The sequence below is a fragment of the Brassica napus genome, unplaced genomic scaffold, assembly GCF_020379485.1.
Source record: "Brassica napus cultivar Da-Ae unplaced genomic scaffold, Da-Ae ScsIHWf_413;HRSCAF=640, whole genome shotgun sequence".
NCBI lineage: Eukaryota > Viridiplantae > Streptophyta > Magnoliopsida > Brassicales > Brassicaceae > Brassica > Brassica napus.
In genome coordinates this window covers 15,001-32,500 of record NW_026016491.1, presented here as the reverse complement: position 1 = coordinate 32,500, position 17,500 = coordinate 15,001, and the positions used below count along the sequence as shown (strand labels likewise).

At 43.5% G+C, this 17,500-nt stretch overlaps 1 protein-coding gene across 1 annotated transcript in view; it reads right to left on the bottom strand.

Moving 5' to 3' along the window:
• The window catches only part of LOC125603851, a 7,114-nt gene extending 462 nt beyond the window's left edge, over positions 1 to 6,652 (bottom strand). The window contains exons 1-3 of the mRNA XM_048774588.1: positions 6,530 to 6,652; positions 4,398 to 6,459; positions 1 to 4,203 (exon numbers count right to left, since the gene is read on the bottom strand). The exon at positions 1 to 4,203 is cut by the window's left edge and continues 462 nt beyond it. Coding sequence (XP_048630545.1) covers positions 776 to 4,203; positions 4,398 to 6,459; positions 6,530 to 6,652 — 5,613 coding nt within the window. The 3' untranslated portion in view covers positions 1 to 775. The remainder of the gene's footprint in view (positions 4,204 to 4,397; positions 6,460 to 6,529) is intronic.
• Between the last annotated feature and the right edge of the window lie 10,848 nt (positions 6,653 to 17,500).

Below are 17,500 nucleotides of genomic sequence, written 5' to 3'. Positions count from 1 at the left end.
CGCGACACCTCGTGCTTGGCCGTTCCACCTCGTGCTCCACATGGCTGGCTGCATGCCTCAGTCTCATGCAGGATGACACACCCACGTCCAGATGGCCTGCTTCATGACTGAAGTGCATGCAGGTCGACACCCCATCTCACACATGGCTGGCCGCATGCTTCGGTCGCATGCATCGCAACACCTCGTGCTTGGCCGTTCCACCTCGTGCTCCACATGTCTACTTGCATGTACATGTTGCATGTACTGCAACACCTCCTCATTCCCTTGACACACACTGTCAAGAGCCTGCCACCACGTCCTGAACACATACACATCAAGCCACCTCAAGCTTCTCGGTCGATTCGGCCGATTTCGGCCTTTCCGGTGAATTTTTGTCCCGCGATCAATCCCAAATATTTTTCTACGCCCGTTCTGATGGCCTGAGTATATTTAATAAGCCCTACTGGGACTCTGATCTTGAGGAAAAATATTTACCGAGCTTTCGGCTTCTTCGAAAAATTTCGTAATACCGAAATTTAGGGTTTTTCGCCCAATTTCCGGTCTTCCTGTTGTGCTTCCAAAATTGTCTTGCTTCAAACATCATTTGAATCAATCTACTACATTGTCTAACCATTGTCCAGTGGCATACTTGACTCATGGTTCAGACAAGAACAATATGATCATCCGCGACTCGATCATCCAAAAGATACTCGACCATTCTTTTTTTTTTTTTTTTTTTTAAGGGTTTCTACATTCTCCCCCCCCCCCCCCCGTTAACAGAATTCGTCCTCGAATTCTAAGGCTCTGAGGGGCCTCCTTCTTCCATTAAAACGTCCTCTCGGAAAAACTTCGGGTGATCGGTTTTAAATCTCGCTTCATCCTCCCAAGTAACATGAATCCTGTTTTGTCTTCCCCAGAACACTTGTACTTGAGCAATCTCACGATTTTTGAGCTTCCGAATACGCCGTTCTCCTAATCTGATTGGTCCTTCCGGATACGTAAGGTTTTTCTCCAACTCCTCGATTCTCTCGGGCTCAACAGTACTTGGATCCCGTATATGTTTCCGAAGCATGGAAACATGGAATACTGGATGTAGATGCATATCTGCTGGCAGATCCAATCGGTAAGCTACCTCACCAACTTTCCCGATGATCTTGTACGGACCAATGAACCTGACTGCAAGTTTCCCGACCTTTCGAAATCTGTCCTTTCCTTTCTGTGCAGTAACCTTCAAATAGACCCAATCTCCTATCTCAAAAGTTACTTCTCTTCTTGACTGGTCTACGTACTTCTTCTGACGGTCCTGAGCCTTCTTCATGTTGGCCTGAATCGTCTCCAGTTTAATCATGGTCTCCTGAACAATAGGTGACCCAAACATTCTTCTTTCGCCCACTTCCGTCCAACACATAGGCGTATTGCATGGCCTTCCGTATAATGCTTCATAAGGTGACATCCCTATGCTCGAATGATGACTGTTGTTATACGAGAACTCAACCAACGGTAAATGCTTCTCCCAAGTTCCTGCCCAATCGAGAATACACATCCGCAGCATGTCCTCGATGGTCCGAATGGTCCTTTCCGTTTGGCCATCTGTTTCTGGATGGAACGCCGTGCTTCTGTACAGTTTAGTTCCCAAGGCTTCTTGTAGTGCTTCCCAAAATGATGCCGTGAACCTTGGATCGCGATCTGAGACGATGTCAGAGGGTACACCATGTAACTTCACGATTTGGTCGATGTACAGCTCGGCCAAAACTTCAACTTTATCAGTGTCCCGCATAGGCAACAAGTGTGTGACCTTGGTTAACCTATCCACAATCACCCATATCGAGTTGTTCGATCTACCTGGAGCAATAGGTAATCCAGTGATGAAATCCATGGAAATAGAGTCCCATTTCCATTGAGGTATCGGAAGACTCTGCAACAATCCTCCTGGAACTTGATGTTCCACCTTGACTTGTTGACAAGTTGCACACTGAGCAACCCATTGTGCTACTGATCTCTTCATGCCCGGCCAATGATAGTATCTTCTCACGTCTCGGTACATCTTCGAACTTCCAGGATGGATACTGAGTAAAGAATGATGTGCAATCCTTAGTATCTCATCTCTCAGCCCTTGTCCTTTAGGAACCGTGATCCTCCCATTAATTAGCAAGGTTCCGTCCTCCGCCAAGTAGTATCCCGCATTATTTGGCCCGGCTTGTCCTTTGAGTTCTTCAGCAATCTTCAGTAACTTCTCATCCTTAAGTTGTTCTTCTCGAATTCTCTGAATCAAGCTGGCCTGATTCACCGCTTGAAGTCCCAATGGCTCGCTTGTCTGCCCTTCCAAAACGACCAACTTCACTTGTTTCAACTCCTGGTTCAATAGCTCCACTTCTTTCTCTAAATCTGCGTCCAACTTTCTTCGACTTAAGGCGTCCGCAACAACATTCGCTTTACCAGGATGGTAGCGAATCCGTATGTCGTAGTCTGCCACAAACTCCATCCACCTACGCTGGCGCAGGTTGAGATCTGGCTGAGTGAAGAGGTATTTAAGACTTTGATGGTCCGTGTATACCTCCACTTCTTCTCCATACAAGTAAGATCTCCAAATTCGCAAAGCGAACACCACGGCCGCTAACTCCAAGTCATGTGTACTGTAGTTATCCTCATGCTTTCGTAGTTGTCGCGAAGCATATGCAATGACTCGCCCATCTTGCATAAGAACACAACCTAACCCAACGCGTGAAGCATCCGTGTAAACCGTGTAAGGTTTACCTTGCTCGGGCAAAGCTAACACAGGTGCAGTCGTGAGAGCTTCCTTCAACTTCTTGAATGCCCTCTCGGTTTCTTCCACCCATAAGAAAGGAACTCCTTTACCGGTAAGTTTAGTTAAAGGCTTTGCAATGGAGGAAAAGTCCTTAACAAACTTCCGATAATAGCCCGCAAGTCCGAGAAAACTCCTCACTTCTGTCACAGTGGTAGGTCGAGGCCATTCTCGTATGGCTTGGACCTTTTCTGGATCAGCAGCCACGCCCTCTCCTGATACTATGTGACCCAGAAAACCTATCTCTCTCTTCCAAAACGAGCACTTGCTGAACTTGGCATATAGCTTCTGATTCCGTAACCTCTCCATAACCAGTCTCAGATGCTCTTTGTGCTCTTCCTTACTTCTCGAGTACACCAGGATGTCGTCAATGAAAATGATCACGAACTTATCAAGGTAGTCGTGAAACACTTCATTCATCAAGCGCATGAAAGCCGCAGGTGCGTTCGTGAGACCAAAGGGCATAACTACAAACTCGTACTGCCCATACCTCGTCCGAAACGCCGTCTTCATAATATCTGACTTGGCAATAGGAATTTGGTGATACCCTGATGCCAAATCAATCTTCGAAAACCAACTAGCTCCCTTTAGTTGGTCTAACAACTCGTCTATCCTCGGAAGAGGATACTTATCTTTTATCGTGATGTTGTTGATACCACGATAATCGATACACAACCTCATGCTTCCGTCCTTCTTCTTCACAAATAACACAGGAGCTCCCCAAGGTGAAGAGCTCGACCGGATGAATCCCTTTTCCAATAGATCTTCCAATTGTTTCTTTAGCTCGGCCAACTCCGCAGGTGCCATCCGATATGGTGCCTTAGCTATAGGTTTGGCTTCAGGCTCCAAAGTAATGGTAAAGGGATTACTCCGAGGTGGAGGTAATTCCTTTAGTGGTGCAAAGATATCCTCAAACTCTTGGACCACTTCTATGTCTTCGACCTTAACTTCATCATTAGTGGCTCCTCCACTAACCGATAAGGTCACCAAATATACTTCCCCGTCTTGAAACAAATCTTGTACTCTCATTGCTGCTACCAAAGACACGGTCATACTAGGACTGATTCCATAGTATACCATCTCTGGTCGTTTACCTCTGCCGAACAACAACCTTCCCTTTCCACAGTCGATCTGAACTCCGTAGCTCGATAACCAATCCATTCCAAGGATTACCTCGTACCCTTTTAAAGGCACGACTAACAGATCTGCCACAAACTCTTTGCCTTGAATAACCAATGGAACATTCTTGATACACTGATTTGCTTGAAGGGTTCGGTCTGCGGGGGTCAAGACGGCCACGTTTATCCTGTCAACCACAAAACAATCCCAAAACCGGGCAGCTACTTCAGGGGTCACATAACTATGTGTTGCCCCCGAGTCGAACAATACATGTGTGGGTTTACCAGCAACATGTATGGTTCCTGCCACAGTTACCCAATCAACAATATCTCAATCACAAAAACTAATCAAAATTCTCACAACCATCAATCATCATCCTAAATTTCTAAACGCGCAACCTAGCGATCAAGCAATCTATAACTAACTAGCATACTAACTAGATTCCAGCAACTAAATTTCCGTTCAATAAAAAGAGGAGGTTAAGCACCCACAATACCTGTGATGGGACCGCTTGACGGTCCTGCATTGTCTGGGTTTTCTACACCTAAGGCATAAACTCTACCTCCTAGGTTTTGCTTCTTTGGTGCTGGCTCAATAGCTGGACGGCTAGGAGGAGCTCGGATTGCGAGAGGGGTCGCAGGGATTGGCTTGTTTGGACATGACGATGCATAATGGCCCTTCATACCGCAAGAGAAACAAGTAACATCTTCCATCCTTATAGATGAATAACCCTGCTGGTTACTCCGTTGTCTGTTGGGACAAATGAACCTGACTGCAAGTTTCCCGATGATCTTGTACGGACCAATGAACCTGACTGCAAGTTTCCCGACCTTTCGAAATCTGTCCTTTCCTTTCTGTGCAGTAACCTTCAAATAGACCCAATCTCCTATCTCAAAAGTTACTTCTCTTCTTGACTGGTCTGCGTACTTCTTCTGACGGTCCTGAGCCTTCTTCATGTTGGCCTGAATCGTCTCCAGTTTAATCATGGTCTCCTGAACAATAGGTGACCCAAACATTCTTCTTTCGCCCACTTCCGTCCAACACATAGGCGTATTGCATGGCCTTCCGTATAATGCTTCATAAGGTGACATCCCTATGCTCGAATGATGACTGTTGTTATACGAGAACTCAACCAACGGTAAATGCTTCTCCCAAGTTCCTGCCCAATCGAGAATACACATCCGCAGCATGTCCTCGATGGTCCGAATGGTCCTTTCCGTTTGGCCATCTGTTTCTGGATGGAACGCCGTGCTTCTGTACAGTTTAGTTCCCAAGGCTTCTTGTAGTGCTTCCCAAAATGATGCCGTGAACCTTGGATCGCGATCTGAGACGATGTCAGAGGGTACACCATGTAACTTCACGATTTGGTCGATGTACAGCTCGGCCAAAACTTCAACTTTATCAGTGTCCCGCATAGGCAACAAGTGTGTGACCTTGGTTAACCTATCCACAATCACCCATATCGAGTTGTTCGATCTACCTGGAGCAATAGGTAATCCAGTGATGAAATCCATGGAAATAGAGTCCCATTTCCATTGAGGTATCGGAAGACTCTGCAACAATCCTCCTGGAACTTGATGTTCCACCTTGACTTGTTGACAAGTTGCACACTGAGCAACCCATTGTGCTACTGATCTCTTCATGCCCGGCCAATGATAGTATCTTCTCACGTCTCGGTACATCTTCGAACTTCCAGGATGGATACTGAGTAAAGAATGATGTGCAATCCTTAGTATCTCATCTCTCAGCCCTTGTCCTTTAGGAACCGTGATCCTCCCATTAATTAGCAAGGTTCCGTCCTCCGCCAAGTAGTATCCCGCATTATTTGGCCCGGCTTGTCCTTTGAGTTCTTCAGCAATCTTCAGTAACTTCTCATCCTTAAGTTGTTCTTCTCGAATTCTCTGAATCAAGCTGGCCTGATTCACCGCTTGAAGTCCCAATGGCTCGCTTGTCTGCCCTTCCAAAACGACCAACTTCACTTGTTTCAACTCCTGGTTCAATAGCTCCACTTCTTTCTCTAAATCTGCGTCCAACTTTCTTCGACTTAAGGCGTCCGCAACAACATTCGCTTTACCAGGATGGTAGCGAATCCGTATGTCGTAGTCTGCCACAAACTCCATCCACCTACGCTGGCGCAGGTTGAGATCTGGCTGAGTGAAGAGGTATTTAAGACTTTGATGGTCCGTGTATACCTCCACTTCTTCTCCATACAAGTAAGATCTCCAAATTCGCAAAGCGAACACCACGGCCGCTAACTCCAAGTCATGTGTACTGTAGTTATCCTCATGCTTTCGTAGTTGTCGCGAAGCATATGCAATGACTCGCCCATCTTGCATAAGAACACAACCTAACCCAACGCGTGAAGCATCCGTGTAAACCGTGTAAGGTTTACCTTGCTCGGGCAAAGCTAACACAGGTGCAGTCGTGAGAGCTTCCTTCAACTTCTTGAATGCCCTCTCGGTTTCTTCCACCCATAAGAAAGGAACTCCTTTACCGGTAAGTTTAGTTAAAGGCTTTTGCAATGGAGGAAAAGTCCTTAACAAACTTCCGATAATAGCCTGCAAGTCCGAGAAAACTCCTCACTTCTGTCACAGTGGTAGGTCGAGGCCATTCTCGTATGGCTTGGACCTTTTCTGGATCAGCAGCCACGCCCTCTCCTGATACTATGTGACCCAGAAAACCTATCTCTCTCTTCCAAAACGAGCACTTGCTGAACTTGGCATATAGCTTCTGATTCCGTAACCTCTCCATAACCAGTCTCAGATGCTCTTTGTGCTCTTCCTTACTTCTCGAGTACACCAGGATGTCATCACGAACTTATCAAGGTAGTCGTGAAACACTTCATTCATCAAGCGCATGAAAGCCGCAGGTGCGTTCGTGAGACCAAAGGGCATAACTACAAACTCGTACTGCCCATACCTCGTCCGAAACGCCGTCTTCATAATATCTGACTTGGCAATAGGAATTTGGTGATACCCTGATGCCAAATCAATCTTCGAAAACCAACTAGCTCCCTTTAGTTGGTCTAACAACTCGTCTATCCTCGGAAGAGGATACTTATCTTTTATCGTGATGTTGTTGATACCACGATAATCGATACACAACCTCATGCTTCCGTCCTTCTTCTTCACAAATAACACAGGAGCTCCCCAAGGTGAAGAGCTCGACCGGATGAATCCCTTTTCCAATAGATCTTCCAATTGTTTCTTTAGCTCGGCCAACTCCGCAGGTGCCATCCGATATGGTGCCTTAGCTATAGGTTTTGCTTCAGGCTCCAAAGTAATGGTAAAGGGATTACTCCGAGGTGGAGGTAATTCCTTTAGTGGTGCAAAGATATCCTCAAACTCTTGGACCACTTCTATGTCTTCGACCTTAACTTCATCATTAGTGGCTCCTCCACTAACCGATAAGGTCACCAAATATACTTCCCCGTCTTGAAACAAATCTTGTACTCTCATTGCTGCTACCAAAGACACGGTCATACTAGGACTGATTCCATAGTATACCATCTCTGGTCGTTTACCTCTGCCGAACAACAACCTTCCCTTTCCACAGTCGATCTGAACTCCGTAGCTCGATAACCAATCCATTCCAAGGATTACCTCGTACCCTTTTAAAGGCACGACTAACAGATCTGCCACAAACTCTTTGCCTTGAATGACCAATGGAACATTCTTGATACACTGATTTGCTTGAAGGGTTCGGTCTGCGGGGGTCAAGACGGCCACGTTTATCCTGTCAACCACAAAACAATCCCAAAACCGGGCAGCTACTTCAGGGGTCACAAAACTATGTGTTGCCCCCGAGTCGAACAATACATGTGTGGGTTTACCAGCAACATGTATGGTTCCTGCCACAGTAACCCAATCAACAATATCTCAATCACAAAAACTAATCAAAATTCTCACAACCATCAATCATCATCCTAAATTTCTAAACGCGCAACCTAGCGATCAAGCAATCTATAACTAACTAGCATACTAACTAGATTCCAGCAACTAAATTTCCATTCAATAAAAAGAGGAGGTTAAGCACCCACAATACCTGTGATGGGACCGCTTGACGGTCCTGCATTGTCTGGGTTTTCTACACCTAAGGCATAAACTCTACCTCCTAGGTTTTGCTTCTTTGGTGCTGGCTCAATAGCTGGACGGCTAGGAGGAGCTCGGATTGCGAGAGGGGTCGCAGGGATTGGCTTGTTTGGACATGACGATGCATAATGGCCCTTCATACCGCAAGAGAAACAAGTAACATCTTCCATCCTTATAGATGAATAACCCTGCTGGTTACTCCGTTGTCTGTTGGGACAAAACTTAGAAATATGTCCCGGTTGATCACATATGTAACACACCACAGTGTTACCACGATTGTTGGCTTGGCCTCCAAATCCTCGCCCTTTTCCTTTGTAAGATCTTGGACCCTTGTTGAAATTTGGCCTTTCTCCTTGGCTAAACTTGGTGTGTCCACCAGAATGTGGTAAGGTCTTCCTTTCAGCCTCCAATACAGTTTCAACATTAACAGCTTTTTCCACTAGCTTAGATAAGCTGCTAAAGTTGCTTCCAGCTAAACGACTTCCAAGCTCCGGCTTCAATCCATACATAAAGTTACGGATCATAGTTGCTTCATCTTCACGCCCATCAAAGACATGTCGCCTCAACCTTGTGAACTCAGATTCGTAACTCCTCACTGGCCTATTTCCTTGAACAAGGTTCATGAACTGGCGCTCCAATCGATGCTTTGCTTCTGGAGGAAAGTATTTCCTCTCAAACTCTCCCTTGAACGACTCCCATGATGTGATGTTGTGTCCACGCTGTCTGTCTATGCTGTCCCACCATCCTGTGGCGTCGCCTTCCAAGTAGTACACAGCGATCTTCTTCTTATACTCCTCCGGGCACTCCATGGCTTCAAAATTCTTCTCCATCATAGTAATCCACTTGTCGGCCTCAATAGGATCGGATCCTCCTTTGAACTTGTAGGATCCAATGTTCTTCATGGTAGATAATAGCTTGGAAACTTCAGGGGGTTGAGAACGCCTGCCTTGGTTACCAAGTGCCTCGGTCATCACGTCATGTAAAAGCTTAAGGGTGTTTTCGGTTCCATGATCTTGTGGTCTTTCGGTGGCATGGTTCTGATCTGGCCTTGGGTTTGATTGAACGGATTGATCATGTTGATGTCTCTGGTCCCAATTATGACTTGGGCCAATACTCGCCAAACTGTCATCTCTCACTCTAGTCCTATTACCGTAAACAGGAAAAGATCTTGTTCTCTGCAGAGGGCTCCTATCGTGTCCAAACATCTCACTAATGCCATTTCCATTATCCTGATCTGATCTGTGACCCAATCCTCCGCCTGTCCAATCCATACCCTCTCCCCATATCCGACCTCGTCCATCATCACCTGTCCCGCGATTAGCCATCTGCACACAATAAAAAGGGTAAGTCATATTCCTACCACGGGAAGCGGCTGGTTTCCTAATCATCTTTTTGCGACTCCTTTGACTCGATAAAACCGTTAAAAAAAGCACTTGTGTCACGCATGGACGAAACCATGCTCTGATACCACCTCTGTAACACCCCCAAACCGTTCTAGGCATAGGTCAAACCACCGGCCAACAATCAAACAAGAACATGACCGACGGCCCGACCGTCTACCAAGGCTCAGGAGCGCTACAAGACGGGTTAACGGGCAATCCAGCCAAAGTTACAAAAAGTACAATTCGTAACTAGGCCAGGCCGCCCACTAACACGTCCCGTTAGACCAAAGCCTAAGGCTTCTCAACCGGTACTCCAATCTGACGTTGTGTTAGCTCGGACAAGCTAATACCAGAACAACAAGGCAGTTTCACAAAACATTCGCTTTATTTATCTTATATAATATCTGGTTTACAATACACAAAATATTATACAAGTGGTGGCATGCCAAGAAAGCGAAAGTACATACTTATAGTCTGAAAGCGTCTTAAGCAAAAAGATGCAAATCTACACCAGCCAGCCTAGCCTCCCGCGCTTTCTACGAGCTCACTACTGGTCACCTGAAAACAACAACGAGTGAGGAGTGTTGTGAACAATAGAGAATTCGTGTGTAATTGTTCTGTGTTATTATTAATCATAAAAGGGGTTCCTTATATAAGGATTACAAGATAGAGATAAATGGAAAGAGTACTTATCCTAATCCTATATGAAATAGGAAATCTACTAAATACATAGAAAAGGAAAACATCCTAATACTAAGTCGGCTAGGTGATTGGCCGACTCTCTCTCCTCCTTGCCTTGCTGCGGTCGTCTCTATCTCTCTCTTAGGATTGGGTCGTCCTTCTCTCTCTCTACGGGCCGGTTCCATACCGGGCCTGGTTATGGTAATCCACATATTGTTTATAACACTCCCCCTTGGATGCCATAACCATATGTGATTTGTATCATGCACGATGTTGCCTCATTAAAACCTTTCTAGGAAAACCAAAACCCAAGGTGGAAAAATGGAAACCGTAGATAGGAAAAAGAGTACAACGCACGACACTCCCCCTCATAACTATATCCATACAGGATCTGTAGTACGCTTCATGTTGCCTCGTTAAAACCTTATCAGGAAAACCCAGTGGGACAAAACCATGATGAAGGAAAAAGAGTACAACACGCACTACTCCCCCTGATGTGAACCTCGGTGTAGGTTCTACATTCCACGCATCTAATGCGTGATCTATCCTATCTGTATAGAATGGGAGTAATCGGTCAGTTTCTGTACTGAACCGTAATTGAGACCACTTAGACCTCTTAGGTCGTTTCTCATGTCCTTTGACATGTAGTGTCCCGGTTAAGCATGTGTGCTAAGCAATGTCTATCACATTGTCCTCAGGGATCACTATTAGGTCTTTACAAAACGTGTTTGTATGTGTCCATGGCCTAGACGTGTTTGTCTACTTTCGAACTCCTTACTTTGGTGATTTATGTTTACCATTTGACCATGTTTCAATCTGGCTGATCCATGTCCAGTTCATAGGCCACGTCCATACATGTCCACTTATTAATCTTATGAGTGTTCAATGATTATTGCTTTGAGGTTTTATAATCTCTTATCATGGCTCTGCGGCCGAACACTCTCATGTATGGACATCGATCTTTCTTGCCTTAGGTAATGCCTTATTCCAATCTTAATGGCGTCTCATGACCTTAGTTGCTGTGGATCATATCACACGCTGAATATATATTATTAGGTCATGGACTTCAACGAACTTATGGACTACAATACTTTGTATCCGGTTGATTAAATATTTCTTCTCAATCCCATGACAGAGTCTTATGGGAATAGATCATACAGCAGTAGACTGTTCTGCTATGCCGGATCCTTACTTAAGGGATCTGATTATTGGATCACAACCTGATGGTTGATTATTTCCCTACTAGCTCGTGATCAAAAGATATGAGCCGGATGTCCTCGGTAGAAGGGGCCGGACGCCCTTGGATGGACAGAGCCGGACGCTTATAGCCTAAGGGCTGGACGCTTTTGGCCAGAGAGACGGATGCTCTCAGCTGGTGTGCTGGACGTTTTAGCCAGTCACCCACATAGATTTCATTCTATATTTACTAACCTCCTTTAGGTTTAGTATAAGCACAAGGAATTTCTTATAAAACCTCTTATGTATATGGACTGTTTATTGGATTGTCTTTTATACAACTCCAAAATCAATGATCATGTGTGATCAATTTCTTTTACTATATGCAGCTGCTTTTCAGTCCGTGAATCAGCTTAGGAACGAAGCTGTTCTTCCATTCTATATTATCTTATCCAGTGATCCATATGCTGCTTACTACATCTTTGTATCTATTTTCTTTCTTATGACCAGACTATTGTCAATTTCGAAAATCTGTAGCAGCAATCACCACATAGGAGTTTATCTCCTTATAATCTGTTCCTTTGATCTCTGTGAGCACCTTGTGTTACAAGCTATGATCTAATGCTGTTAATATGAAGACATGGACACTCTAGGTCACGTGATCATGTGTCTTCTCTCACGGTTTCTTTATCTCACAAGATCCATCTATTTCACTGGTTTATCGGATGGCGTTTCTGTATATGTACATGGCCAATACGCTCATCTCTCTTTAGATACTTTGAACCTCCACGTCTATCTTTCTATTCTTTATAATCTTTATGATTCTATGATTGTATGATGAGTACTCATTCGTGGGTTCTCTGATCCTCGCTTATCTCTTTATGTTCAAGTGCTTTTCTCTTATGCATCTTTATATAGATGTTCATGTGTGTGTGTGTCGACACTTTCATGAGGTTCCATTATGTTCCAGACATGATCTGATCACTTTGAGATTTCATTATCCAGGACCCTTGTTACCTAGTAGCTTGGCGTCCCAAGACTACTTGGTTTGGTACCTTGGATGTGTAGCTGGCCAGCCTTTATCTCTCAATGTCTGGTATGGTTTCTCTTATCATGAACTCGGATCTGTCTATGCACCTTTCTCTTTTCTTTCTATCCGAGGTTCCTTTTATCTTATGGAACACTTGGTCTATCTTCTATAGACTCTTATAGCAACTTGATTATGTCTCTTCAAGGACGTTTCATTTGGTGCTAAGCTGGTTATGACTTAGTCATTCTTTTCGGGTCAGTGTCTGGCATCTCGATTAGCTTCTCAATTGGCTATCTTTATATTATCTTTCTTTGGACGTCTTATATCATAATGTATAGTCCGAGGATCTTGCCAAGACAATGATGGTTAAAACCATTCTTATCATTCATTTACTTCTTTCTTTATCCAGCTTATAATCTTTCTCCTTTAATGTTTGGATAGTCGGATGCTTTTGGTCATGCAATCCGTACCTGGCCTTTATTCAATCACCCATGTTTTGGCTCAAGGTCTCTTTGAATTCGTGGAGAAAGTGTTACTCCTATCCAACATATATTTCCAGTCCTCTTATGAGGTTCCATCTTAGACGGCACATATATGTATGTGGTGGTTTATTTCAAAATCTCTTAAGATGGTATGTCTGGTTTTAATGACCCGTATTCATTCTCTAGATGGGAATATCTATGCTCACTTATATGGCCTGATGCATATGATCTTATTATCATTCTGTACATGTAAATTCATTATGTCCCCAAGCATATAGGTAATGGCCGAACCTTTTATAGGTAATGGTCTTTCCGGCCGGTTATGGCCTTTGCGGCCAGGCTGTTGTCTCTCATGGTCTCTTCGGCCTCTTTGGCCGAGTCATGGACTGTGTGCGGTCAAGCCTGCACTATTCAGACAGGTCACGGCCAAGTCATGGCCAAGTCGTGGCCAAGCTGTTTATAGGTGATAGCCTCTTTGGTTTGGCCGTTTGTATCATGGCCTCTCTTTGGCCGGGTGATGGCCCTTTATGGCCGAGTAATGGCCAAGCCATATAACATGGTCTTTAGACCATAGTACACGAACTTGTAGTATTGATCATGGGTTTATCCTCTCTCCCCCTCATGACCATACTATAAGGTCGTGGTGCTTTGGGATTATTAAGCCTAATGAGTTTCCCTTTTGTGTACATGTTTCACAACGTGAGATCTTTACGGGATAACTCTGTGCCTTTACAATTTCTTTGCATCAAGTTTATACTTTAGGATGGCTAATCCTATCATGCCATATAGTGTAATTTCGTGGGCTATGTCTTGATGGTCACCACTTCTCTTGCCTCTTATCATACTGATCTTGTAGCATAGTTTAAATCAGTAGAGATCATTGGTATAGTTTTCGATCACTTTCTTTCAAGGTCTTAGGCGATTTTTCTTTCAAAATCTGAAGGAACTTGTTTCCTTCTAGTTTGTCCATTGTTTCTTATTTGGAAACCATTCATTATAACTCAATGGACCATGTTTTCTTTGGGTGTATATAATGCCTTATAGGCAAATGCCTTAGCCATAGTTTCTTTACTATGCTTACTATACCATTCATGATTTCTTGGTTTTATGCCCTTTAGGCCATACTTTAAAACATCCATATGTTCAAGTAAGATCAGGCAAGATTCAATAAACTTAAAACCAATTCCATTATATAAAAATCGTGAATGATCCTTAGGTTAAAACACAATTGTAATCATAAAGCAATAAGACTAGTCGTATCGAAAATTTGGTCTATGCAAGAAGCTGTCATGCGATTAGATCAGTATAAGTGGCGAAGCCTTTTGTTCTATACTGTTGCAGTATGACATTCAACACATGGTATGTGGAATAGGACTTCTCTAGTAACTCTTTCTTGGTTACTATTTCACCACAAAGTCTCAGCACCGAGACTGTCTTAAACAAGACTGAGTTGTACTCATCCATGACTTTGTAATCCAAGAATCTTAGATTCTTCTAGTCATTTCTAGCCTTTGGAAGCAACACCGTTTTATGGTGGTAATTTTTATGCTGTAAAGCATCCCCAAAAGTCTAGTGGATTTTCCATAGTGATGTACTGATCTTTTAGACCTTCAATGAGATGATGGAATATTGTACCAATTCATTCTCATTGTTGTCCTTGGTGATTGTATCACCAAGTCCCTTTTCGATATCTAAGTCACATTGTCATTTAAAATTTCGGTTCACAATGTGGCTCATGCAGCCGCATGATATAGCAAGCTCGGCCACAAACAAGTTCCTTACGCATCTATGAAAACAATCGATCATGGTGTGAGTCAGGTCACACGGCCATGTTAGTGTGATACAGCAATCTTAGAGATTGGTTCATGTTATAATCTGGTTTATATATCCATCCGGATATAAGGCCATACGGCTTTGCAATGTAATGCCTTAAACTTTCACGATTATTATGTGATACAACGATCTTAAGGATCGGTTCATGATGCAGTCCGGGTCATATGTGATCATCCGGATGCTAGGCCACACGGCCTCTTAGATATGTATTAAGCCACACGGCTTTTAATCTATCAAGGGCACAAGGCCACGTGTGTGTGCAATGCATTAGACCTTACGGTCGTCCAATATGATTCATGACAAAACACAATGCCACACAATACATATCAAGTTTACCAATTTCAAGGTTGGTAATGTTTCAACTAGATTTTAGGATCAATCAATCTAGCAACCTAACTCTCATTCAATAACAATATTAAAACTTTTCAATCCTTTAAAGTTTTAAGGTTTCAAGGCCTTTAGAATTTTAAAATCGAGATTAGGGTTTTAAAACTTTCAAGTAACCGATTAAGGGTTTCAAGGCCTTTAAGGATTTCGAATTTAGAGATTAGATCTATCAATCAATCTATCAATCCTAAACCTCAATCAATCAAGATTTCAATCAAGCAAGAGCACTTTTAAAGTCGGATTCTAGCTTTTAAGGTTTAGGGTTTTGATTCAAGATTTAGGGTTTCTTATAATTTAAATCAGAAACTATAGAACAATCAAACATGTTCTAGTTGGAATCGATTTCAATCTAGTGATTATGAGATGATCAATTTTTAACTCCTATTAATTCTAGGGTTTGATCAAGAACTCTTAGATTGATCGGTATACCTCTGTTTGTAGGGTTGAACCGGACCACCAAGATGGACGGATAAACCTCGGACGCGTGCTGTCTATTTCGCGAATGCAAGCTGATCTAGATTGCGAGCTGTCTCACTTGGATCGTGGACTGGCTTTGTTTTGAACAGGGAGCTGAGGACGTCTAGGATCAGAAACACCTTAGGGCTGGATCTGATCGGATGTATGCAAGCCAGAATTCAAGCAAGAACAATTTAGGGTTCTTCGCACTAACTCCTCTTCAGCTCATGAAACAATAAAACAAAGAGTATTAGATTACATGAACATCATAATCTAAACAATATATCATCAAATAACTAAGGTATGATGAACTTATCTTTCACAAGATTTGAATTTGGCTAGAAAATCTTGTTTGCTCGGATTAGGGTTCCAAGAACTAAGTCGGCGCCGTGTATTGTTGCTGCGAGTGTGGGCGCGTCTGAGATCGGATCGACGAACGGTTTGCGCTGATAAATTCGTCTCGTCAAGAGCTTCAATTTGATATGTGGCTCGTCGTCTGGTTCGTCGGGGTTGGAGAGATCGATCGATTTGAAGTTCCGCCTGATTTAGGGTTTATGTGTGACGGATTTTAGGTTATGGTTTTGTCTCAGGGTCTGGAGACTATCGTGCTGATAACGTGTTGTGAACAATAGAGAATTCGTGTGTAATTGTTCTGTGTTATTATTAATCATAAAAGGGGTTCCTTATATAAGGATTACAAGATAGAGATAAATGGAAAGAGTACTTATCCTAATCCTATATGAAATAGGAAATCTACTAAATACATAGAAAAGGAAAACATCCTAATACTAAGTCGGCTAGGTGATTGGCCGACTCTCTCTCCTCCTTGCCTTGCTGCGGTCGTCTCTATCTCTCTCTTAGGATTGGGTCGTCCTTCTCTCTCTCTACGGGCCGGTTCCATACCGGGCCTGGTTATGGTTATCCACATATTGTTTATAACAAGGAGTGAGTAATCTAGCATTACTCAGCGAGTTACAATCCCCCACTAACAAATACAACCCCTCGCTATCCCACCCCAAACAATCTAAAGCGAGAGGTTCACCTAACAACACAATTCAATAACAATAAGCAATATTCGAAATACGCAGCGGTAAACCATAGCAAGATAACTAGCATTACGCTAATTACTAGCTTATCACCAAACTCAAACTCGATTTAAACCAGGGTTTAACAACCCAAAACACGATATAATATATATAACAAACTCGGGCCCTGGTGACGTTAGGTTCCTCCTTCACTATCGGCAATATCCTATCTCCCTACCACAAAGGCCGGAAGAAGGAACTTTCAACCGACCGCGGCCCACAGTCCTTCGGGTCACCGCGCGACAGCCCACAGTCCTTCGGGTCACTGTCCCATTACACCGTCGTGTAATACTCAGCCATAGTACATGACACCGTTCGTCTGAGTCTTCCCGATCCAGCGAATAAGGGGTTTCCTTGAACCCGCCGGGTACGAGGTCTGAAGGAACACTAACTCACCCCAATATGCCTAGCATTGTGGGTTACACAAACGCTATCGGCCAATATACGATTAATACTAAACCCGGTAAAAATAACACAAGGTTTCAAGTAATAATCACAACACAATCAACCACATTCCAGAATCTAGCATAAAGACTAATTCCAGAATACCTAACTATCCACAACTTAGCGATATCATCTAAGCATTCTGCATTCGTTAACTAACCAATCAACCTAACCATTAGCATGCTACTACGGTTCTCAAGCAATAACTAAGCATGCTATCAACTTAATCAACATAACCTCAATTATTAACTACTCAAACCGTTACTCAGTTAAACCTGGCCTCCTGCCATGATCCAACTTCCAAGTAACGGGACCCTGCATAAAAACAACTCAGCAATCAATTGATTATAACTCACAGTTTTTGGTTGACCGTGGCCTTGACCCCAAACCCGACTTCTGTGATCCGAACCCTTTCCCGACCTTCACAAGTAGACCCACGTCTGGACTGATCTTCACTTGAACTGGTCTCCACTAGAACTGATCTCTCTTCACTTGAACAGAATCTTCTCCAAGTGCTGACTCAAAATCGGCAGAGTAACTGTTCTCGAAAAC